Consider the following 24,569-nt stretch of genomic DNA (forward strand, 5'->3'; position numbering starts at 1 on the left):
TGCAGTACTATGTCCAGCTTTGAGCTCCCCCGTGGAGCAGAGACATCAATGAAATGGAGCAAGCTCAGTGCAGGGCCACCAAACAGCTCTGGGAATGGAGGGGTTTATATGTGCGGATGGGCTGAGGAAAGTGGGCATGTTCAGCTTGGAGAAAGCGAGGATCAAAGGGCTTACGCATGACCTTCCAGCTGCTAGGAGAATGTTACGGAGTAGTAGCTGAATGGTTGCCCATTTGTCTGGTGCTTGACCAGAGGACTGGGCTGTGAATCTGAATCAAGGGAAGAGCTGTAGAAGATAACGCTCAAGTAGCTTGCGGAGATTTTCTGTTTTGGGGTTTGCACGATTTCAGGTACTAAAGGTTGGAGCAAGGTAGCGTGACACTGGAGCTGAGGCTGTTGATGAAGCAGGATGTTGGAATAGAGGCATCACATTGCGCTGTGGATAGGGAAGTTGTGGATGGGTGTGTGATGGGCAGAGGTACTGGGCAGGGCCCCATGCTTCCTTCGATAGCTCAGCTGGTAGAGCGGAGGACTGTAGGCTCCCTTGCACGGCCATCCTTAGGTCGCTGGTTCAACTCCGGCTCGAAGGAGTGCCCTTTTGGCTCTGGCCCAGACCTTGTGGCACCTCTATCTCTTGACCCTGCCCGGGCGGCTGCCCTTGAAGGTGTGCCCAGGCTGGAGCTCTTGCCTTTGGTGGGGCAGGCGACCAGCCAAGGCTGCCTGCGGTGAAGCCTGGGCCAGGGGATGGTGGTCCTGAGGCGCTGTGTTTTTCAGGGGTCACCTCCGGCAAGGCAAAGAGCGGGTGCGTTGTTGGTGGTGTGAGAGTGAGGCCAGCGGCAGGCCCAGGCTTTGGGTGCGGGGCAGCCCGTGCCATGGGTGGGTGCCTGGGAGGGGAGAGGACCTCAGTCAGAGGCCATGGGCTGGGGAATTAGCTCAAGTGGTAGAGCGCTCGCTTAGCATGCGAGAGGCAGCGGGATCGATGCCCGCATTCTCCAACGCTTTTCATTCTCCTTACCTGGAGACAAGGACCTTTTCTGGCGGCCTCCGTCTTCTAGGGGCTTTGGGAATATCATAGCATGTTCACAGGATATATCATCCTGTATGTATCAGGAGTAGCACAGTCCATCATCATAAGTATATTTGAATGATTATAATTTTTTGTTTGGTAAGCATTAAATGGCATTGAGAGTACTGCACACATTGTCAATCAAATTCTCAGTCTCCAATGTCTTCTTGGTCACAGAGGTGTCAACGTAATTATTTTTGTGTAAATACTCTATCAAACTGGATGTCTTCAAACTTCTGAAGAAAACATAAGAAATTTGGTGTCTCTGCATATTACTTCACTGTCAGACTGAAAAGCTTAAGTTAGTACACGAAAAATATTTCTAAATATCACTTTTATATAGTAACGGAGATAAACAGGTCTCTTTTGAAACTCTGCTGATTAGAAGCCTGTTGGGTTTAGTCCTTGATAAATCTGATTTTGCCAAACTCCAAATAAAAGCACAGAAAGGTATTTCTGTCATGTTTATTAAAAAGAAAATTTTGCCCTGGGCTCTGGTAGTATGATTAATACTGACTTAATTAATAGCGGCAGGAAACTCAGAATCAAGTATCACTGCTTTTATACCTTGTACTGCAGAATACCAGTTCAGCAGCAGATTTTTGGATTAGCATAAATTAAAAGATAATTAAAGCAAATCTATGAGCCTGACTCATCATTTTATCTTGCAAATATTTACAGCTACTCCATTAAAATTGAATCCCTCTGACATTTCCACTTTAGTCAGAAATAGCCTTTTTTTTCTGTAATTACTAATAAAGATGGATAAAGCACCACTGTCTGTTTTACCATAGATCACTCTGTAAATCATCCATATTAATGTTTAGCATTAGATGAAATTAATTCCATTCTACATTCTTCCATGGCAACTTTTTCCTTTGAGGATTAAATTAGGCCTCTTTTCCAGAAAATGAAATGTAAAAGCAACAGGAAAACATGAGGTTTGATACTGAAGATTGTTTCTGCAGCCAGTCTATACTACAAGGACAGAGAAGGTACAAGTCATGACTGAATTTGATACTGTAGTAAGTTTATCCCCCAGTGTTATAATTTTAAAGACAACAGAACCATGAGATGTCAACAGTTTTCCTTTCAGTGTGTGAAGAGTTTGAACATCCACTACTTCTGCCTCCATAGCATATATGCCTTTAGGAACAGAAGGTGAGAGAGATGCAATTTCTTCAAAAACACAGAGGACAGAGTCCCAGCAAAGTTTAAGCTAAACAATGATACAAGTAGATCTACTTCATAATCACTTTTTCAGTTCAAAAATATTCTTACATTTGATACAAAAAGCAATACAGCTGGTAATACAGCGTGACCACCAACACTCAGAATGATGCTGCAATAAAAATTTTACCATATTCATTAAACCTGCAAGTACATGTCTGGCATGGTTTGATGTCAAGAACGTCTGTTTCACTCATGACATTTAAAGTTCTTTCTCTTTCAATAGCAGCAGAACAGACTTAAAAGCAAAATGAACCATAAAATCTTCTAGTCTTACTTCTAGGTCTTGTTACATTTCAACAATAAAATACTTTACACCATAAACTTGCATTTAAGTAAAAATTATCTTAAAGTCCTCTCTTCTTTTTCAATAGACAACCTCCCATTTCCTGTGCCATTATGTTTCAGTGGTTGGTTATGGTCACTGTTAAAACCATGTACCTTTTTTTCAGCTCAAATTGCTTTTGGATTCCAAGTATTGGGGTTTTTTATGCCTACCTTCATAAAGTGAGGAACAGTGTCACACCTAGCATTTTTCCTTGTCAAATATATTACACACTATAATAAAATAATCTATCAGTCATCTTCTTTATGACAAGAAAAACTGATCAAACTCCTTATGTCTCTTTCTCTAGTTTATGAATTGTTATTATAGCACTTTTCTGCATTGACTTTACTTTTCAACATACTTCAGGAAAAAATGTTAACACAAGAACTGGGTGCAGTATTTGAAGACTGCACTTCACAAGCATAGTCTGTGCTATTTTACCCTAACAGTTTAACCTCTCATTCAGCTAGAATAAAACATTTTATATGAGGCACAGAGATTGCTTGTGGGATGAAATCAGTAGATTCACAGTGCATCATCTCAGATTCTTTTCAGGCTCATGGCACAAAAAACCCCTGTAACAATGAATGTTACAATGCAGGTAACTCAAAAGGTTTTACCACCATAATCATGCCAGACACACAAGCATTTTTAGACATGCTGCAAAACACATTTTACATACCTGTAGGACTTCTTAATCTCATCACGTGTTGCTCCTTTCTCCAGAGCCAGGATTTCATATAATGCTTCCCCTGATGTTGACAAAGCACGTTGCCTTTGTTCAGCCATGTTAGCAGTGCATTACCAAAGCTGGTAATGTAGAACAGAATTTAAAATTGCAGGGACTGCAAGTATATATGGATAGTATTTGTTATTGTTTGTTTTATTAGATTTTAATCAGGTAGTGAAAGGTTAAAAATACATGAAAGTGAAACTAGAATAAAATTTTCTCTAAATTATCCTCTGTCCCTTAAGATTTTTTATAATTATTTGAGAAAATGGAAAAGCAAAAACCATAAAACAGAACTTCTTGTGTTAGGTATCACCATTCATATTAAAGACTCAGCGTTGCTCTCACTGCAATGAACAGCTAAATTTCCTGCAGCATTAATGCTTGCACATAGTATTTCCACCTAGTTTTATTTGTGTTTGTTTGCATCTACTTTTTCTAAGTCTTGGAAGAATAATTCTACCATTTCTAATTGTACCATTTGTATTGGCTTCTTGCAGTGGGATAAGAGCTTTTTACCTCTTTGTATAACCTAATGCAACACAGTGGTGAGTTACTGCTTTCTCAACACAAGGTCTCAGATTCAGCCTAATCATTTTTAGGTGCCTAAGTTGAGTGATTAAATTTGAAGCTTAGTCAAACTAGGCTCTTTATATTGCCAGCAGACAGAGGTACATGCTCAGAGGACAGCTGACCAAGCACTTTCTCTGTATTACCTCTACAGTGTGCTCAGGATGACCGCATTCTCAACTCATATGGAATGAATCTGGATGTAGGCAAAAGGCCAGATAGCAAGAATTGACCTCAGTATTATAAAAGTAATTGTTTATTGCAAACTTATGTGGGAAATACTGACATCAGTCAAGGTCCCATCTTACTTGATATACAAGACTTTCGGCTGAATTCATGAGCTTCCGATAAGTTTAACAAAATGCCTTTACAGTATGGTGCAAATAAAGGCTAAACACAGGCTGACAGATTTAGTCCTCTTCAGATCTATTGTTTATTCCTTCCTTCATCACAGAAGCAAGGCAGACAAACAAGTGATTCTCCGCTTTTCACAGTTCATAGTTCATCTTTCTGGATTTGAAGAACCAAACATTTTTAAACCAGACCTAGCTATGCTAGGCAATGACATGAAGAAACTCATATAAACCATAATTTAAAACACCAGACATGGATACCTATCATTCATAAGATAAAGCTGTAGCTCTTTGATGGCAGACTTGCCGCAACAAATCTCTCACTATAGCCTCCTTATTTCTATGTTATACCCTTCTCCAAATGCTGAGAAGTGACCACAGCAAAAGCCTAAAAGTGAGCTGAAAGCCCAGCCATAAAAAAAATTTCTGAGAAGTTGTTCTGTTAGATAAGACTACCCACTCTGCTATTTCACCTTTCTCATTGCTGAGTTAGAAATGATATCTTGCCATTATTCATATATTATTTACTAGGCCACATTTTGGTTCAGAACCAGCCACGTAAAACTTTTAAGTTCTTCAGCTCTGTTCAGTACCAAAAAGAAAAACGAATACCATGTAAGTACACACAGAAATACAATCCACTGAGTAATTCTGGGACATAGTGTCTGATTTACTAAAAGACCTAAATTTATTAATATTTACTTTAATGTTTTCTTTTTCTAATAAGCTAACACACAATTTAGGGTTTTGTGATCTGCTGAAAAAGAAATTCCTTTGTATTTTTAAGTGTTGTACACAAACCATCAACTAAATGGACTAAACTTTTGTTTCTAAATTAACAATTAAGAATTAGATTATATATAAGCATCTAGATATTACTTTACCACCTACAGTAGTTACAATGCTACTTGTTAACAATGGTATGTCCAGAGCACATTTAACATAATCCTGGGATCTATCCCGATCACACCAGCATCATGCCAGGCACATCAAGCCTGTTAATGTACAAGATAATGGTAGGCAACCGTGTGAACTCACAGTTGCACAGCATTATTTTAAAATTCCATTACATAATGCTGATAAGATACATGGCAACCCTGAAGCATAAAACAAAATTAAAGTTACGATGGCTTTTATTCTGAAGAACTAAAAAGTCATGTAAATTTTAATTTCTTATAAAATAATGCTAATAACCTAGTCAGATATGGAAATTCTAACTCATTAGCCTATTCAGTCTTCTAGTGATTAATCACCTTGAAGGTCTAAGGATTCAAAATTATTTCTCACTTATTTAAAGCAGTCCTATAAAATAGAAAAAGTACAATGAGATGACACTTTTGTAGAAAAAGTTATGCTCTCTTTATTAAGGAAGATATAAGAGTTACAATTTGAGTACTAGATACATTGCTGATGGCTGAAATTACATTAGAATCCTATCTTCAATCTACATATTTTTGTTCCAGTAGAACAGAGTCAAGAAAATAGTTTCCTTCCTTGAATGACAATAAAACATATTAAAAGACAAACTGAATTCTGATAACAATTCCACATCTCCTAAGAGGATGGAACCTCAGTTAACTTCATCTGTTTCTGCACAAATTTTATACTATCCAGGTTTAACTACCTTATTCAGAGGTTGTAATAATATGCCTTTTTTTCTACAATACCCATAATTCATTTTGCTTTGTGCTGAAAAATAGGGCAAGGTAATTCCAATAACATACCTGCTTCAAAAAGTGATGGACCACAGCCTGGCATGTATAAACTCACAACATTATCAGTTCAATGTCTTGATGTTTTTATGCCGATATAATCCAAAAGGAAAGAAGCCACAGAAAGTGGCTGCTGCTTTTCATCCTTCTCAGTCAAGGTTAAACAGGTCAGTGGAGTCTGATTACTCCTTTTGTTTGTTTGTCCAGTATCCAATTGGTTATCTTTCAGGAAGATCTATGAAAGAGCAAATAAAATATTCATAAGCCTAAAGGCTGATATATCCGAGAGTTAATGACACCAAAAAATATGGGACGACTATGTATTTAATATTTAGTTAGTTGTTCTTCTGTGCTTTACTCTTGATGGGATCTTGAGTTTGTCTTTTTTCCCCCACAAATACATTACATTTGTTCAAAGAGGCAACAGTCTTGCTCTAAAGTTCACTTCTCTGAGACCAGCCATGGATTAGGTTTACTATGTAGTCTCTTCCAGAACAAGATTAACTGAAGAAGTCCTTTTAGGACTCTTGAGTTCTTGTAAACTTTTATATCAAAATAGAAGATGTAGGGTGTCTTCTTTTATTCTGATGGAACTTCTCCTCTAACTTATACCATGAAAAAGTCTGGAGAGCCATTCTTTTCCATTTGGAAAAGAAAAAAACTGTAAATGCCAGAGACTTAAAAAACCAATTGCTCTTCATATGTCACCCTTAGAACAAAATAGTTCATCCTTTGAACTCAAAAAGTTCACTTCCCAGATCACCCAATTCCAAAATACATGTTTTTGTAGTAAATTGATCTCGGCTGGCTGCCAGACCCCTAGCCAGCCACTCTCACTTCCCCTCCTCAACAGAACAGGACAAGAAAGTAAGATGAAAAACTCATAGGTCAAGATAAATATAGGCAGATCACTTATGAATTACTGTCATGGGCAAACCAGACTCAATATGGAGAAAACTGACTTAATTTATTGCCAATTAAAATAGATTTGGATGGTGAGAAACAAAGACAAAACCTAAACCAACACCTTCCCCTTATCACCCTGTTTCCAGACTCAGATTCGTTCCTTCATTTCCAGCTTGTCTACCCCTCACCCCTGAGTGGCACGGGGTGGATTGGGAATGGTGGGTTGTGGTGAGATCACAACAGCTCCTCCCTGCTGCTCCTTCCTCCTCACACTTTTCTCCTGCTCCAGCACGGGTCCTTCCCACAGGCTGTAGTCCTTCACAAACTGCTCCTGTGGGAATCCTCCACAGGCCACATTTCCTGTCAGGAGAACCGGCTCCTGCGTGGGCTCCTCTCCATGGACCACAGCTCCTTTAGAAAATATCCACCTTCTCTGGCATGGGGTGGATGGGATGCAGCAAAATACCTGCTCCACCATGGCCCTTTCCACACACTGAATGGAAATACCTGCTCCACCATGGTCCTTACCACAGGCTGCAAGGGAATCTCTGCTCCAGTGCACCTCCTACTTCTCCTCCTTCTTCTCTGACCTAGGCGTTCACAGGGCTGTTTCTCATACTTTTCCCTTTCCTCACTGCCATGCAGTGTTTTGCTCTCTCTTAAGTGTGTTTCCCCAGAGGTGCTACCAGCTCGGCTGATGGGCTTATCTGTGTCCTGCGGTGGGTCTGTGGTGGAGCCAGCTGTACCCAGTCCCTGACACCCTCCCACAGAAGCCTCCCTGCAATGCCCCACTACCCAAATCTTGCCATGGACACCAGTACAGCTTTATGTAGTCCTGCAAATGGATTCATGGAGTTCCATAACCCAGTAAAGTCCGCTTTGGCAAGAGTCAGTGAGTTTGTTCTTGGATTCTACTGCAAGATTGGAATTAGAAATCAGCATTATTTTTTTTTTTTAAAAAAAAAAGTGTAACTAATTACAATCATATAAAACAAGCATTTATGAAAAAGGAAGCAACAATGTGACAGCTGATATAAAAATTTGTTAGGTGGATGCTTTTTTAAGGTGAAGTATGTGATTCTAACATTTCTCTTGTTCTTAGGTATATTCTTTAATTTCAAACATTCCCTTAAATTTCAGCTTTGGATGGGGACAAGGCAAGCCACATTTCAACCCAAAATGTGTTTTTCATAGTTATGAGAAGTCAAAATACCTTTCCCAGGACATTAACAAGAGGGTAGGTACAGCTAATTCTATTACGTTGTATGAACACAATAAACCAGATTATTCAATCAACTTGCTTGATCTCAGTTTTTGAAATGCCTTTGCCATTCTTGCAAAGCAAACCAAAACAAAAATACACTTTTTAATGGTTAGAAGAAATTAAAGGGAAAAAATATAAAAGGAAGAAAATAAAATCACTTTGGGTTTACCCGAATCCTCTGTACGGGTATACATCCTGTTACCTAGAAAGCAGCACTGTTCTGCAATCCCGTCACAGACCTAGACTTGCATTTCTGTGTGAATACAGCTCCCTCTGCTGTGCTGAGCCGACACTGCTCTGTAACCTGAGTTGCTTCTTATAAGCACTCTTGTTTTGTTTGAAGGAACACAATCTCTGCAAACCTAGTTTTTTCCTTTGAGGATTCTATATCCTAAGCACATTCTAATAAATCTTTAAAAGACTCAGACTTTAATAAATTGGCATAACTCTTTCATCAGATGAGCTACGTAATTTAGAAGAGTAAAACATAGCATTTAATACCTGTTCACTCTTCTAATTGATTTTTATTTTTCATATCATAACAACTGATAGTGCACCCCAACACCACTGTGCCAGATGCAAAACGAAAAGACAGTCCTAGTCCCAAAGGAACTTATATCTAAAAAGTCTTACTTACACTTTACATTTCATTTATATGTTGCATACATTTCAAAACAGACAAATCAGAACATGTCTGGAAATGCAAAGTTGCGTATCAGCCTGTAAAAGATTTGAAATATGGGCCAGACAGAGCAGGAGGTCTGGGGCTGCTTCAGAAGCCTCCAGTTACACACAACCAGAGCTAAGGGTTGAAGAACTCTGAGTCACTCCAGTCCTTACTCCTACCACTCCCTCCTTTTCCTGGCTCATAGCAAGTTCAGGAACTAAGAGCCTGGAGCTGAAAGACAGACATGCATGAAAGGACTGGCAGCATTGCTCAACCATGGTGTGAATTTCTAGCTTCCAAGGCAAGGAAAGACAATTTTTAAAAGCTGAATTGCTTTCTTAGTTTGTTGAAGCTGGCAGAGTTAATAATGACATCATCAAAGCATGTAGGAGACACAAGTGGTCAGATAGAGCACTCCTGACCTTCATGGAGAGCCTATGGCTTCTGACTCTATCTTCCTATAGTGACAAGGAAAGAAAATCTCTGATTTTACTCAGAGGAATTTGTGGACTGAAATAAATTATCTTGCTGACATGCTTTAGTAAAGCCGGCAGGTGGAGGGAGGTGACCCTGCCCCTCTGCTCAGCACTGGTGAGGCCGCACCTAGAGTGCTGTGTCCAGCTCCGGGCTCCCCAGTACACAGGAGAGATGGGCATACTGGAGAGAGTCCAACAAAGGGTTAGGAAGATGATTAAAGGGCTGATGAGGAAAGGCTGAGAGAACTGGAGATGAGAAGGCTCAGATCTTATCAATATATATATAAATTCCTGAAGGGAGGGAATGAAGAGGATGGAGCCAGTCTCCAGTGCAGGACCAGAGGCGACCGACACAAACTGAAACACAGGTTGTTCCCCCTGAACATCAGGGAACACTTTTTCACTGTGAGGGTGACTGAGCGGTGGCATCAGTTGCCCAGGGATGTGGTAGAGTCTCCATCCTTGGAGTCTTCAAAAGCCGCCTGGACATGGCCCTGGGCAACCAGCTCTAAGTGGCCCTGCTTCCTTTCACCAAAACTTTCCTACTGTGATTACTATTATCACTAATTACTGTGCCTTGTTCTGCCAAACAGGTGGTAAGAACATTAGTGAGGATGTTGGAATTTATATTGGTGACTGACCAGAAGTGACCAGAGAAAGAAGGCAGCTGAGCAGACTGAAACAAGAGCTCTTGCTAGCTGACGACTTTTCACAGGCACATGAATGGCAGTCTGAAAAAGATGACCCAACCCAAGTAAAACATGAGGATATGAGTAAAGTACAGTAGACTGATGAAATGAGAGAGTATGTACAACAATAAAGAGTGTATACAGCGGCAGTGTGTGCTGTTTTTTCACTCTTTGGGCAGGATCTACCTTTTGTTTAATTTTTTAATGTTGTGCTATGGTGATGTCAACATTCATAACACCCAGCTGAGCAAGCTAATCAAATGGCAAAAGACTAAGCAAGTGGAAAAGGATGCTGCTGCTAAGATATGCTGGACCCCTGGCTCTGGCACAGGGACTGATTTTTGTTAAGAAGGGAAGAGTACTTCTGAGGCAGCTATGTCCCAAAATATTGTTCTTGTAATTTCTTTTTAGCCAGTTCTGCTTCACATGCTCCTGGATATCTAGTGCCCTGTCTGAACTATACTGCATGCCACCTGTGAGATACTCAGTCTTCTAAAGAAAAGAGTATTGGTTTAAGGTCCTTTCTTCAGCGTGAGCCTTTTTAGATCTCACACAAGCCCAACAATTCTGCGGCAAGAAATTACATTCCTTTTGCCACATTTCTCTGTTACAGAATAGCTACTGTCATTATGGCTTCAAAAGTAATAACAGAATTGATTTAAATAATATGATTGCATTGCATCCGTTTTTAAATACATATAACTATATTGGAAGGAAGGTATTCCATCTGGTAACCCATCTGCAACTCCATCTATACAAGAAGTATTCATAAGAGAACATTCATATATTTGAATTCTCTGAACATATTGTGACCTTCTGTTACTATTCACATAGAATATCTCAATTTAAATATATGTTGAGTTTTTAATATCTTTCAACAACTGCAGTATTGGAAAAAAGTAGCAAACTCAAGAAGTATGAACCTTAAATGAACAGTCAGCTGCATATCCAAGTTGCTCATGCATTTACATGGTCAGTTTGACACAGAGAAGCAATCCAGAACTTTACCTTCCTAGGTCATTCCAGTAAAACCAATTCAAAGGTTTGGTGGACTGCTTAAGTGACATGATATAAACATTTTTTCCCTCAGAATTAAATTAGAGACTTAATTATTTTTTTTTCAGCAATAGTACTATACTTAACTTTTTTAATGAGATAGTCAGTGGAACACTGGAAATCTTATTTTCATCTGTGGTTTAAAGAAAGTTCTTCTATTGTCCCTAATTTAAAGTGGGTCATGGAGGTAGCCATAAGTATGATGTAAATCATAATAATCTCTCTGGCTTTAATTTCAGTTTCTTTCTGAAAAGCAAAGAATAGGAAGTCCTTAGTTTATATAGCTTTGACAAGTTAGAAGTGAGTTATCTAGGACTTCAAGTAAAAGTGAAGAAAGAGTCTCCTAATCCCTTATTTAGGTAGTGCCTTGGTAATTTATTTTGCAAACAGCTGTAGCACTTTAAGACTGTATTCTACCACTTCTTATTGTAAGTTAAGAAACTCACAGTTCTGCTAGCAGGGTTATTTCTTTGAGCACAGCCTAATCAGCTACAGCTAAGAATGAGGAATATTAGCTTGAATAGTATAATAAGTGCTTTGACCTATTTCTCAGGTTATTTTACTAGAAACAGATTAGGAAACAGCAGTACCACATCTTCTTGGTACTTGCTCCTTGGGAATCAACAGCTGCTTTCAGTCCTCCCCAGCAGGTACAAGCTTTCTCCAGTACCTAACAGTTCTCTCCACTGGTTCCTCCTTCTCATTAAACAACCACCCTTTGGTATCTCCTGCAGTCTTTGTCTAAGCAGGCTCTTTCCTAAAACCCCCAACATAGTCCTCATTTCCATTCTGCACCTACCCCCCAACTATTCTCTCCCAAATTCCTACAAGCTGGCTCCTCACCTATATAGCTCCCACGAGGGAGAGCATGCAGCAGGGGAGATGGCAGCCAGTAGCCATTTCTTTTCAAAGCTTCATTAATCCTCATGTAGGATTTATTACCCTGTCATAGAAATGCTCACTTAATTGATGGCTGAGAAGGTAAACTCTTTGTAAAGTGCTGATGAGTAACTATCTTATCTAGATCCAGAAAGGAATGTCTGTTCAGTGATCAAGTTAAAAATCAAAGAATTAAAGCAATAAGCAATCCCAGGACTAGGGGAATTACAGATTAAGGGATGAGAAGACAGAAGTCTCAGATACTTTTTTTTCTGAATGTCATTTACTGGGAGAAAGTAAAAAAATCCTAAAAATGTATTTAATTAGCAAAAATATTTCACCAATAAAGAAGCAAAATCATAAACATGAATGCTATTATCCATGCACTAGGTGTAGAAAAAGCCACTGGCAATATTTCCCAATAATTCAGCAGACTAATATCTCAGTAAACTAGTAGCTTCGCTGTTAACCATTTTTCACAATTGTTCTTAGGGTTTTCCCCCCCCCTTATAACAAGACTTTTCAGCTGGAAAATACTCAGAGTTGAAACTCAAAGTAAACCTGTGGGTTTACAGTTGACTCAAGTCAATCTGAGGGCTGCCAGCAAAGGGGCGGTCCAAACTTTCACTGATTTTTTTTTCTTAGTTTTCAGCTAAATCAACTTGCTAGTCTGACTCACCCTGTGACTGGCATCGTTACTAGAGCTGATGCAATGGAAGTGGTGACATCACACCTTTTCAGCATCAGTTAAGTCTTACACTGTTTCCAGCTCACCACAAAACTGCAGCTTAAAGAGTATATAGGGGGCAGAATACCATACAAGTGTGAAGCGCAAGTAAACTATGTGGAAAATGGCACAGATTAGGAGAATTAAGACTCCTCCAGACTAGTCTGCGGCTATAGGACAGGGCAATGTTTGACAGCATATTAAATATTTTGGAGGCTTTGCTGTCAGCTTTACAGTGCTATGGTTTGCACGACACGATGTGCTGTTCCAGTTGAAATGCTCTCTGCCAATTCAATTTGTTCAAACAAAACTTTGACAGGCTAACTTTGCCCCGGCAGGATGACTGCTACAACAGGCATCGGTTGCCCACACAGCCCTAACCCTCTGTGGTTCCAGCACCGCATGTTCCTCTGCAACCAGGATGAAAGCAGACAGGCAGCATAAAATCCTCACGAAGTGCTCTGCTAATTTGACAAAAATGTAATCATGTGCCCACACCTGATCCAGATCAAATTTGTACTGCTGGGTGATGTGGCATGGCCCAGAGCCAGCGATAATGATTGTGGAACCACAGTGCTCGGTGAAGGCTTCTCCTGCAGATGAATTACCCGTATGGGAGACTGTAAATACAGAATGTGGCCTGTCGCTGTGGAAACAGCTTGTGCGGGCTCCCTAGAACATGCCCCGATGCGCACAAAAGAGACATAGCATAACCCCTTGCCAAACCACCTTTTTTTCTATGCTTAGAGGGAGGGTGCTGCATTGGCCTCTGACTGAGAGCATTAAGCAGGGGAGGGGGAAGAAAAAAAAAGGAAATTACATGTCTGAGGTTTTTCTTTCGGGCAAGTCTCTTACAAAAATAAAGGAGTGTACAAATGTCTTTGTTTCCCTGCCAACTTTTATAAGACCAAGGAAAGCTTCATTTTCCTGTTTATTTCATATGGAGAACAGCTAATGAATTTAACCTATTGATGATTTTGCAGCTGCCTGCTTTAATTTGCTTATGATTGAGAAACAAAAAAGCTAGTGTAAGAGCAATGATTTGCCAAAGCCACGGAGCGGTCATTGGTGCATGATCCAGCTGTGTGATCAAACTTCAATTAGCCAGCTGTAACAACAGACTGCAGGCTGTCTTTCCGAGCAAGAAACCAGTATTAAAATTACGGCCACTGCTTAGTAGTTGTTTATTTCCAAGCTGCCTGATTTGTCCATAATAAGGTCAATATAATTGTAAAGGTATAGAGCGCTAGCATTTATTCCCTGCTAAAGAACATCATGCGCTTTTCAACCTTATGATGTATCTATTGATTGCAATAGAAAATTCAGGCCACAAAATTCAGTGGTAATTGTTATCAATAAATGAAGAATTATGCTTTACCAGGAAACAATCTTTGGGGGTAAATACTCACAGGCCTTAGCAGAAGTCATATTACTTAGTTCAGGAAAATTGAGTACAAGCCATTTATTTATATCAAAGAGTCCTATGGACTTTATGGAAATCATACAGAATTCAATAAAGAATTGCATGGCTGCTATAAACCCTACAAGATAATGTTCAATGTCCTTTTGATTCAGAAGGTGAGATCCCAGCCCCCTATAAATCAGTGACAGAACTCCCAATTGAGACTGATGGAAAATGAGCACCCAATCATTTGCAGCTCTTATTTATAAATTTTTCCATACATTACTCCATGTGGCTGGGGAACCTTATGGCTTTTACTCACATTAAATTCCACAGGGGGGTTGTTGTTGTTTTTCCAAAAGCTGGGGGGAAGATGATTCACTTCAGGGGAAGCAAGCTACTTTACTTTCTTGCTTTCCTTGAAAACCAGCTCTTCAAACTTTAAGTTTAATGTTATCTCAAAATATTATTTCAAAACAATTTACAAATACTAGACAGGGGTTCCCAAACCGTGGTATCCTAGCTCCGGACTACCTAAGCTACTTGAGAAGGCATGTGCAGTCCCTTGGGAGCTACTGCTGCCCTGCTGCACCACCAGTCCCCAGCCAAGGTCAACCCTGTGTCAGCTAATGCATAAAGCTTCGTACAGTTCTAACAAATGGAAACTAGAATACCGAATAACAGCTAACTCTCCAAATTTGCACTGTAATGTGTCTATTCTCTCCCAAAATCACAAACCTGGAGATGTGAAGCTTTTCTTGGGAAGCAGGGCAAAAGCAAGTAGAAACTGGCCACCAGCAGCCTCTGGCTGGAATGTGGCAGTGTTATAAAGACTTCTAGTGTGTGCATGCAGTCTATACCATAGAAAGGGGAAATTACTTGCTGCAGTATGTATGTCATACCAGAGTAGAACAGAATCCGTTTTCTGTATTACTTGGTAACAGTCAGTACGTGCTACTCCTGTTCATTCATATTGAAATCTCCTCTGCTGGTGCTAAGCATCTGACATTTGCCAGCTTTTGAGGTCGCAATTCAAAACAGACAATTTGCAATAACAGATTTCACCAGTTCTTCCTTTTCCTCTTTTCATGTTATTTAAGTGTCACATGCAGTTTAAATTGATGTATTGTTATGGATTACATACACAATTTGTATTATAGGTATTATGAATTACATACAAAACAATGTTTATTCCTACATTTGATAAGTGGCAATTATAAATAAGTTTGCATGATGAACATTTGTTCATCTTTTTTTGTTCATCTATTTCATCAGTTGTTTCCACAGATGGACATTCATGCACATAGACATAATAAAGGGACAAGAAAACAAAAATATATCTGAAAACTGAATTACAAAGCAATTATGCATTGAATTCATATGTGGTTTAGGAAGCATAGCTTCATGCTGCATATTTTTTCCCATATCCTGCAATAAACCAGTCACTTGCAATGCAAATTGTATTGACTTGGGGTATATTAGTATTAGTTCTGACTTCTAACAAATTAAAGTAAATTCTGCCACTATTGAGGAATTGATTATCTTGGCTGCAGATGCAATGATGTGTAGTTGGCACACAGATCATCCAATTCAACACCAGCAGCAATATACGCAATCTTTCACCAAATTAAGCTGCTTGGGTCTATTGGTTCTCAAAGCTTTGGGCTCCGCAGTGAAGTATCAGGATCTTTCTCTAGAGGCTTTACACTCTTTTTGCCTTTTTTGACAAATTACAGGTACTGCAGAATGTGTTTTTTCTACTTATTTTGTGAGTGTATAACTAAAACCTCCTGCATACAGCTAAGCAGATGTCATGGTTTTCCCTGGTTTTTGATATTCTATAAAACCCACTGTCTTGCAGGTTTTGAACTGCAAGAATTGAATTTGCAAACTAGTATACTGAATTTTGCGAACTAGTATATTTATTCAGATTTTATACATTTTGGAATGAAATTGCTTCATAAAGAATTGTATTAACAAATATTCATAGTCCAAGGTGAGACTAAACAGTATAAAAGTTGCTTATTTTCTTAGGCCTACGCTTGTAAAATGTAGTCTAGAAACTTCTATTCATGCAGTTTAACCTAGAAAACTGCTGATGTGGTATTGATTTATGTAGATTTAACTGATGTTCTGACACATGACTAGAGGGTGTTCTACATAATCCCAACTCAGCAAAGCATGTAAGAACATGCATAAAATTAAGTATATACTTTGTACCACTAACACTTTATGCCAACTAACTCATATTTCTGCCAGAAATTCTGCTATGCCTGTCTTATATGAAAAATATGTTATATATGTTCCACATATATATTCCATAGATATGTTATATATTCCACATGTGTTATATATTTCAATGTTACACATATATTTCAAAGAATATCTTTATGTGATATTTTAAAACTAGATTTTCTAAAATGAAATACTTTTGAATGATATAGTATCTGACTAATCTCTTGCATAATCCTGATTTACACCATGTAGGTGAGTTTTTATGATACAGATGATGTGGTCTAACTGTGGGCTGACTCAAAAAGTTGCACTCCCATCACCAGTTACATACCGGCACCTTGTACCAGCTGTGCTGTTTGGCTGGTCCCACTTTTTTTTTTTTTTGGCGGGGGGGGGGGGGGGGGGGGGGGGGGGGGGTAAGGTTCATTTTCTGCAAGCTTAACTCCCTGAACTCTCTTGGCTTACCCTAGAGCTGAGCATCAGTACCGGTAGGAGTGAAGAGCCAGGAGGAGTGTGATGTAGGGGCATGGCCCCCTGCACAGCAGCATCTAGCTTAGCACAGATGTATTTTAAAACCGCATTTCCAGTGCACTCCACACCATTAAGAGGCTCAGGCCCTGTGTTTTAATGCACACACACACACACACACACTCTCAGCTTTTAAACAAGGGACTTGTCTCTAACTAAATGCAAAGCTGCTTTTAAGAAATTGATCGAAAAAATGTTCTCCTAGTACTCAGACTGGCTTTTATCTGAACATAAAAGTCAGTTTATCAGGGTTAATCCTTTTAGTATGCACTTGTCTTACAAGAACAATTTTCTTTCATTTGGTCAAGACAAAGGAATTCAGGAATTTCTGTAAACTAACCCTCCCATCCTTTGTTGCATTTTTGTTGACATATTGGCAACATTCCTTCCAGTTTTAATTGGATTAAGCACATAGAAATCTAGTGAGTTGTAAAACAGACAAGATTCCAGCTACCTTATTGCTATTGTTAAAAACAAAAGATCTGCAAAGAATACACCTAAATAAAACCAGAGGTAGTCTCTTGAAAGTAATGAAATCTTCTCGCTGCATTTGCTCAGGTAGTTAATGGGAAGACTGGCAGAATGACAGATGTTTTTTCCAGACTTTCAAGAAGAAGTCATGCTAATGCTAACCCCGGCACATTCTTTCCTTCACAAAGAAATGTCAAGATGCTACATCGTAGAAAAACATGAGTTCCTGAAAATATTTAATCCTCTCACTTCTATTCATATGAATAGGATTAATTTCTACTGCTATAGGTTTTGATAGACAAGCAGTCCCATCAGTTAGCTAAAAAGCAACCAGAAAAAGATGAAACGCCTGATTAATTTTTGATGCAAGCTCAAATGTAATGGAGAAACTGAAGTAGTATATTTGAGCATCTTTTGAAAAGGCTGAAAAAATAACTACTTGGACTATAATGGAGTAATTTAATTTGAATACTAATTAGTATACATTTTTTACTACTAATGTGATCCTCTGAATATAAGTGTTAATTCTAATTGTAGTTAATATTTATTTCAAAATAAGTATTTCTGTGAGGGAATAATTGCAGAAAAAATGGCAGTTCAATAAAAATAAGATTGAATAGTTAAAAAGCCAGCGTGCAAGAGGAAGGTAGGTGTAAGAGAAAGACTGCCAGGCTCCTGCATGTAGTCATCCAGATTATCAGACGCGCAAATGCTGCAAGTCGCTCAAGTTTGCATTTCTGATTTTCTTCATCCACCAAAGGGAGACTGTTGTTGATGTGTCCTTTTTGGTTTTAGAAACTTTCCACTAATTTTAGCATATATAAAAATGCAACTATTCTGCATTCTCATACAAATAAGCTTCTGTGACAAGGCAATGCACTCATCTTTAATATAACCAGAAATAAATTAAAATGGTCTTTGTCTGAAAAATTCTAGTGTTAATAAGATCTCATTTTTGACCTTTAAACAACAAACTGCTTTCCTTTATTTTCTGGCAACACAACACAGCGAGATTAATAAGACACTGTTGCTTCAGGAACTTTAGCTCATTATTCCGTTTCTAGCACTATTTGATATTCTCAGTTTTAATATTACAAGACACCCTTACCATATGCCAATAGACTAATAAAGAATCAGGTGGGACACCAGCAAACTTTTGAACCTAAATACAACTTCCAAATTCAAACCTAACTCTCAGGCTCTAATTATGGACGGCTTATTTTTTAAAAAAAATACAAGTCAAAATTGCTTTAAAATATCCTGGTTAAGACTGTGCTGAAAATTACACCTTCATTTAAAGAAATCTAGAAAGGATGTGCAATTTTAATGAGGTATTGGGGCAACACATAAAACATTAAAAAAACGTTACAAAACCAAGCCAAAATAAACCACTACATTTTCTAAAGGCAGAATGGGTGATTGATGATCTACAGCTTATCATGGAGGCTACCAGGTTCTGTAAGTTGAACGGTACATTCAAAAATGATTCAGCTGGCAAATGTGTGTAACATCTGTTCATAGGGGTCCAAACCCACTTCCATTACCAAGATAAAAAGCTGTGAATTTTCAGCTTCTAATAACACCATTAAACTTGTAAGCTGCACCTCTGAAACTGCACCTGGGGTTCTCATATCCTCCCACTCTGATATTAAAAATATTCTCCTCATCAGCTGTTATTAGGCTTGTAAAAATGGCACAAAGATAAGCTTTCTGTACAGGCTTATGCTGACACCAATGCCCTTAGTCTCTTTAATGCTACTGTAGTATGAGGATTTTTGTCCAGACAACTGTACTCACTGAGAAATCCAGAACTTCAATGGCTGAGACCATTTAAGCTGTGTGCACTGTAACAAGTTTTCTAGACATGCATTTAAGAAAAAATAACAGTGTGAAAAGATTCACCTTTTCATGCTGTTTTTTCCCTGTAATATCTTCAGTGGAGTCAGAAAAACCTGTGTTTGAACCAATATTACAACTTTGATAGTCTGCAGCTGGGTGCAGAACTGACTTTTGGTAGCCTGTTTCCACAGTCAGTCCCTGTTCCTGGAGGCTATAACTTGTCAGTAAAACGCTAGTCTTAAATTAAGCATGGAGGGGGATTCTTAGGGCTGGAAGCAAAGAAAAACTGAAATCCTCTGGGAGCACTCTTGAAAAGTTAAAAACTTCTGTTCCAGCTTGCTGGTTTTGGCACAGAATTGGTATGTGTCCATTAGCCAATGTCAGTTTAGTGAAATTGAAGTCATTACAAATATTGAAAATATTCTAAATAGTTTTCAATATGATATTCAAAACACCAGAAATTGAAGCAAAAGCAAACAAGCAGTCTGCCCAGGCAAGTCAAACGAACTTAATCTGCCTCTCCAGCAGAGTGACAAAACCTGCAGCTAATGGGAACATGGTACACATGACAGCTCCTCTTCACCGACGCTGCCCTTCTACGTGGTCCACCCCAATACTACCATAAACAAAATCACGTATCCCACTTCACCTGATCGACTTCACAGACACAAACTGAAACATCTAAATTATGACAAAGGCTGTGCTGTGTTCCCTCTTTTCAGTGAAGAGAAAGGCTACTTCAGGGAACTACTTGAATGCCCTGCTGTCTTTCCCTTAATTATTGACTATGAAATTAGCCTTAGGCAACTACTCTCTAGGTTAAACCTCTAAAGTCAGAATGATGAACTTGGGACATAGAGTAGATAAAGCTACTGCAATATGGGTGCAAAAATTATTGGAAACCATTACCAGAGGAGTTAGCAACGGTTGACAGGATATACCAAATTCCATTCTTCCGGTCTCTTCAAGATCTTGGACTCTCTCATTCATAGAATTTTCACTGTTGACCTGACTATTTTTCAGAGCATGCTTATGAAATTTACAGATGACAAAGAGCCAGAAAAGACTGCAAGTATATTGAAGAACAGGACTAGTATTCAGTCTTGACTGACTGAAAAAAATGGATTGAGGAAATCACAATGCATTTGGGTAAAGGCAAATGCAAATTATCCCACTCAGCAAAGACAAACATACTGAGAGGATGGCTTAAAGTTCTGCAGAAAATGATCTGGGGGTGCAGGGGATGGCAAGTCAAGACTGTCATATTACCACAAAAATTCAAACAAGTCCAACACAGATCCAGGGCAAGGCAGAGGGAAGGGACACACCAAATGGGGACAGGACTACGCTTCAACCACTCTGTCAGATGACTAGAAGTCCTGTGGAAATATATAGTAGTCAGACAGAAACTCTGGATGGAAAAAAAGGATTTATCTGATCGTGTGCCAGAGAACAATGTTTAAAAACGCAGCTACTGAGGATGTAAGAAATGAAAAGACCTTTTTCCTTTCTATAGAAATAACCCTGCCTTTTATACCATGTAACTTCTCCAGGTAAGAAGCTAAAATCTCTCTTGTGCTTGCCTTGATTGTGTACCTGTACAAATAAATATTTTCTGTGTTCTCAGAGTGTTTTCAAAGTACAAGTATGTTACGCCTTTGAGGATCCTTATTTTCCATTTTGTACAAGAACATGGGAAAAGCATCCCTTTCTGTTCAGACTGTTCAGTTCTGCTGGCTGTGCCCCAGAGTGGCACTCCGTGCCGTTTGGTGAGCCCAGCAGAATGTTTTGCTGGAGTACTCATGCGATTTCATCCTCTTTTCACAGTAACCAGGAAAGTAAACTAACTCCGACTTTTTGATCTTCCATCTCCCCTGTTTCACTTGAATTCCCCTCTTCGTAATAAATCTGGCCATCAGTAACGCTTCTTTCTTGGTAGACAACACCCTGAAAATAATGATGTGTAAAAGACATTAAGTGTAAATGGGAAAAGAATCATTGAAACTTTATTAATGCTCCCTAAATTGGAATACATTCTGATGTGTAATCTGTTCTGTATCTGCCATGATAAAGAAGCCACAGGGCTTACATGGATGACCTATGGCACCTCATGATGTCATATAATGCATTTAAGAAGTGCAGCAATGTGGTGCTCAAAAAACTCCATGGTTCACAAGGAAAACAATTCAAACAAAATGCTCTAGATGAACACTTTGGTGCTGCTGTACTTCTGAAAAAACTCTAAACAAAAATAAAATTAAAATAAATAGAATCCTCTTTCCTGTACTATAAGGTCCTCTCCTGTGAAGACAGGCTGAGAGAGTTGGGGTTGTTCAGCCTGAAGAGAAGGCTCCAGGGAGACTTTATAGCAGCCTTCCAGTGCCTAAAGGGGCCTACAGGCCTTACAAGGGCACGTAGTGATAGAACAAGGGCTAATGGCGTTAAACTGAGAGAGGGTATTTTTAGATTAGCTATTGGGAAGAAATCCTTCACTATGAGGGTGGTGAGACACTGGAACAGGTTGCCCAGAGAAGCTGTGGATGCACCATCCCTGGAGGTGTTCAAGGCCAGGTTGGATGGGGCTTTGAGCAACCCAGTCTGGTGGAAGGCATCCCGGCCCATGGCAGGAGGTTTGGAACTAGATGATCTTCAAGGTCATATTCCAACCCAAACCATTCTGTGATTCTATGATGACTGTATGATAACTTGCAGAAAGACAAGAGAGCAGACAGAACGGCCATGGCATGTGTATTCTTTTTGTAACAAACGTTATTTAGGCTGAAACATTATTTAGGCTGAAAATATGTCACTTATGCTGTAACTCTAAGGCTTTGTCTGTCATTCTGAGGTAGGATTCTTCCTTATAAACTTGTACAAGAAATCATCACTTGGCTAATTTTAATAACTTCTGTATTTACTAAAAGTAGTAATTTGTGTCCTGAAAGCAGAACACCTATGGAATCAGTCACTGCCTGGAAAATATATGCTTACTTTGTAATAATGTATTTCAGATTCCTTAAAAATGTTACATAAACATTAATTAAAGATCAAAGATAACTTGATTATTAGCGAGGGAAAATGCTGATTACATTATTTTAAGAATATACTGGCTCACACCAAATGCTAATAAGACCTTAAATAATTAGTTTCAACCAGTCAGATGTAAAGTACATCAAGCTGATAGAAACCATGAAACCTATTATTGATAATCTTTATTTATAGTTTGACCTTGTAGGATTGAAATGTATACTATGTATGTTCAGTGAAAGTATTCTTTTTTTCCCCCCACAAAACATGATCTGTTGTTCATATAATGAATTTTAGATTGACTAGAGTAAAAATCCATCTTACCCGAGTACAGAAAACTAATCCTGTATTAGTATGAAAGAACCAAAAGTAATTTTGAAAAATGAATGAGGGAGGGAAATCCTGCCTCCAGTGAAACTGGTGGAGTTCTATCAGTAACTTAAATGCACTGTTGACTTAATGTAAGCAGGCCAAATATAAGTAAACTGTCAAAGAATGTGGAAGAAAACCTGACATACCTTAGTTGCTGGAAAAAATAAAAGGCTGAGTACGTTATTTTACTTTGAATTATTATTTGCTTATTATATTTTGAATTATTTCATGCAAACATTATAAAATCATATTGTGAATGCTTGTGACATTTTTATTTCAAGAAATGGGAGAAAAAAAGCTGAAGAAAGCCTTTAGGATGAGGCAGTTGATCCAACGTCCTCTCTCATGTGTACAGATATCCTTGTGGCTATCCATGAGACAATGTGGGACTGCAGTTCTGCAGAAGAATGAGGTTCATTTCACTTCAGAGCTCAGAGTAAAATGGCCATCAGTTCACATGTATAAAACTTCTTGCTTCAACAACTAGTTCAGATGAAAATCCTCCATACAAACCACCTATTCTTTCCAAATGGGTTCCTCCAAAGCTGTGTCATTACCTATAAATAACCGTTATCATGTGAAATCTAAACCTTTCTGCCAGTAAGCAAGCACTTAAAAGAACAATGTATTATGCAAAATTAAAGCATATGAATCATTTTGCAAAATCTGATTTTTAAGTGGGTACAGGTACTTCATATATTATTCAAAGAACAGAAATGTTCCCTTACCTATCATGCTATATTTAGGATTTTTTGTGTGACAGAGAAATAAAAAATATGAAAGGATGGAAAAAAAGCAGCTGCAGGAAGAGACAAAGGGAGGCTTAGTCCTAAAAAACAAAGTTTAGTTCTGAGTGTCCCAGCTAATGTGATGCACATAGCTATGGACCAGATAATCTCATGAATTATTTGACGTCCAATTCCCAAATTGTGTGGTTTTCCAGGAACCCTGGTTTTTAACTTAAGAAAAATTGCACGGTTTTGCTTCTGCATCTTGCATAAACTCACCCCTCCACACTCTTAAATGAACAGCAATAATTCAAAAGCAAACTCCTCTGTGTATTTCTTTCGACAGATAAAGCATTTTAAACGAAACTGTCTTTCTGTGCTTGATTTTCCAGTAGCCGGGCGTTCGAGGCTGGCCATACCGCCCGGCAGAGGCAGCTCCCGCTCGGGGAAACCCGCAGCGCCCTCAGCAAGGCTCCCTCGGCCCTGGGGGCGGGGGGGAACCGAGGGCTGGCAGAGAACGAGGGCACCGAGCCAATCCCCCCACGACCGCCTTCTCCGCCAAGAGGCTCCGGCCACGGCCACGGTCCCCGCAGGCCTCGCCCGAGCAGCGCCGGGCACGGCACGTGCTCAGCCCGCCGGCAGCCGGGGGCAGGCAGGCAGGCGGGCGGGCAGGCAGGCAGGCGCAGGGAGGCAGCGAGGCGGCTGCACCTCCGGCCCCGGCGCGGTCAGCGCGGCCGGCCCGGGGCGTGGCGCGGCGCAACCCAGCCCGCCCGTCCCCCCGCCGGCTTCAGCCCCGGCCTCGCCCGTCACCGAAGGCGCGAAAAGGACCGCGCATGCGCCCGCCGCGGCGCGCGGGGCCCGCTGGCGCCGCCGAGCCACCCTGCTGCTGCGCACGGGCGGGCGGGCGGCAGGGGAGAGTGGGTAGTTACGTGATGACGCTCTGCGTGTCGCCACTCGCACGACCCACGCAGAGTCCGTCGGGCTTGTGCCTCCTCCTGGGCCAGTGCGCTCGGGGCTGTTCCGAGTGGGGGCGGGCGGGGCGAAGGCTTCCTCCCTCCCTCCTCCTCCTCCTCGTCTCCCTCTCCCTCCTCCTCCCCCTCCTCCTCCTCCTCCTCCCCCCTGGGTCCCCTCGCTGAGGGCCCTGCCCCTTCCCCCCGGCGGAGTAGGGCCGTGCGGCAGCGGCGCCTCCTCCTCCTCCTCCCGGCCGTGCCGGACAATAGGGGCGAGCGCGGCGTGTGTCTCACCCAAAGCGGCCCCCCCTGGCCGGCCTCGCCTCCATGCGCGGCGCCTGGCAGCGGGGCTGACAGCGGCTCAC

The 24,569-nt window shown here is 40.2% G+C and overlaps 1 protein-coding gene and 2 non-coding genes across 4 annotated transcripts in view; 2 read left to right on the forward strand and 1 right to left on the reverse strand.

The window, feature by feature from the left end:
• DNAJC5B (DnaJ heat shock protein family (Hsp40) member C5 beta) overlaps nucleotides 1–6,172 on the reverse strand; it is a 32,823-nt gene extending 26,651 nt beyond the window's left edge. The window contains exons 1-2 of one of the 2 annotated variants that reach the window (XM_037378572.1): nucleotides 6,001–6,172; nucleotides 3,306–3,433 (exon numbers count right to left, since the gene is read on the reverse strand). In XM_037378572.1, the coding sequence (XP_037234469.1) occupies nucleotides 3,306–3,412 (107 nt within the window). In that variant the 5' untranslated portion in view covers nucleotides 3,413–3,433; nucleotides 6,001–6,172. Of the gene's footprint in view, nucleotides 1–3,305; nucleotides 3,469–6,000 lie in introns of both variants that reach the window. The other variant, XM_037378571.1, reaches the window with a different exon arrangement.
• On the forward strand, nucleotides 501–589 carry TRNAY-GUA. Its single transcript is given in 2 exon segments — nucleotides 501–537; nucleotides 554–589. It is a non-coding gene; the product is annotated as a tRNA-Tyr (tRNA).
• On the forward strand, nucleotides 922–994 carry TRNAA-AGC. The gene has a single exon. It is a non-coding gene; the product is annotated as a tRNA-Ala (tRNA).
• Nucleotides 6,173–24,569: the final 18,397 nt, after the last annotated feature.

This window comes from Falco rusticolus, chromosome 3 (genome assembly GCF_015220075.1).
Source record: "Falco rusticolus isolate bFalRus1 chromosome 3, bFalRus1.pri, whole genome shotgun sequence".
NCBI classification, from domain to species: domain Eukaryota; kingdom Metazoa; phylum Chordata; class Aves; order Falconiformes; family Falconidae; genus Falco; species Falco rusticolus.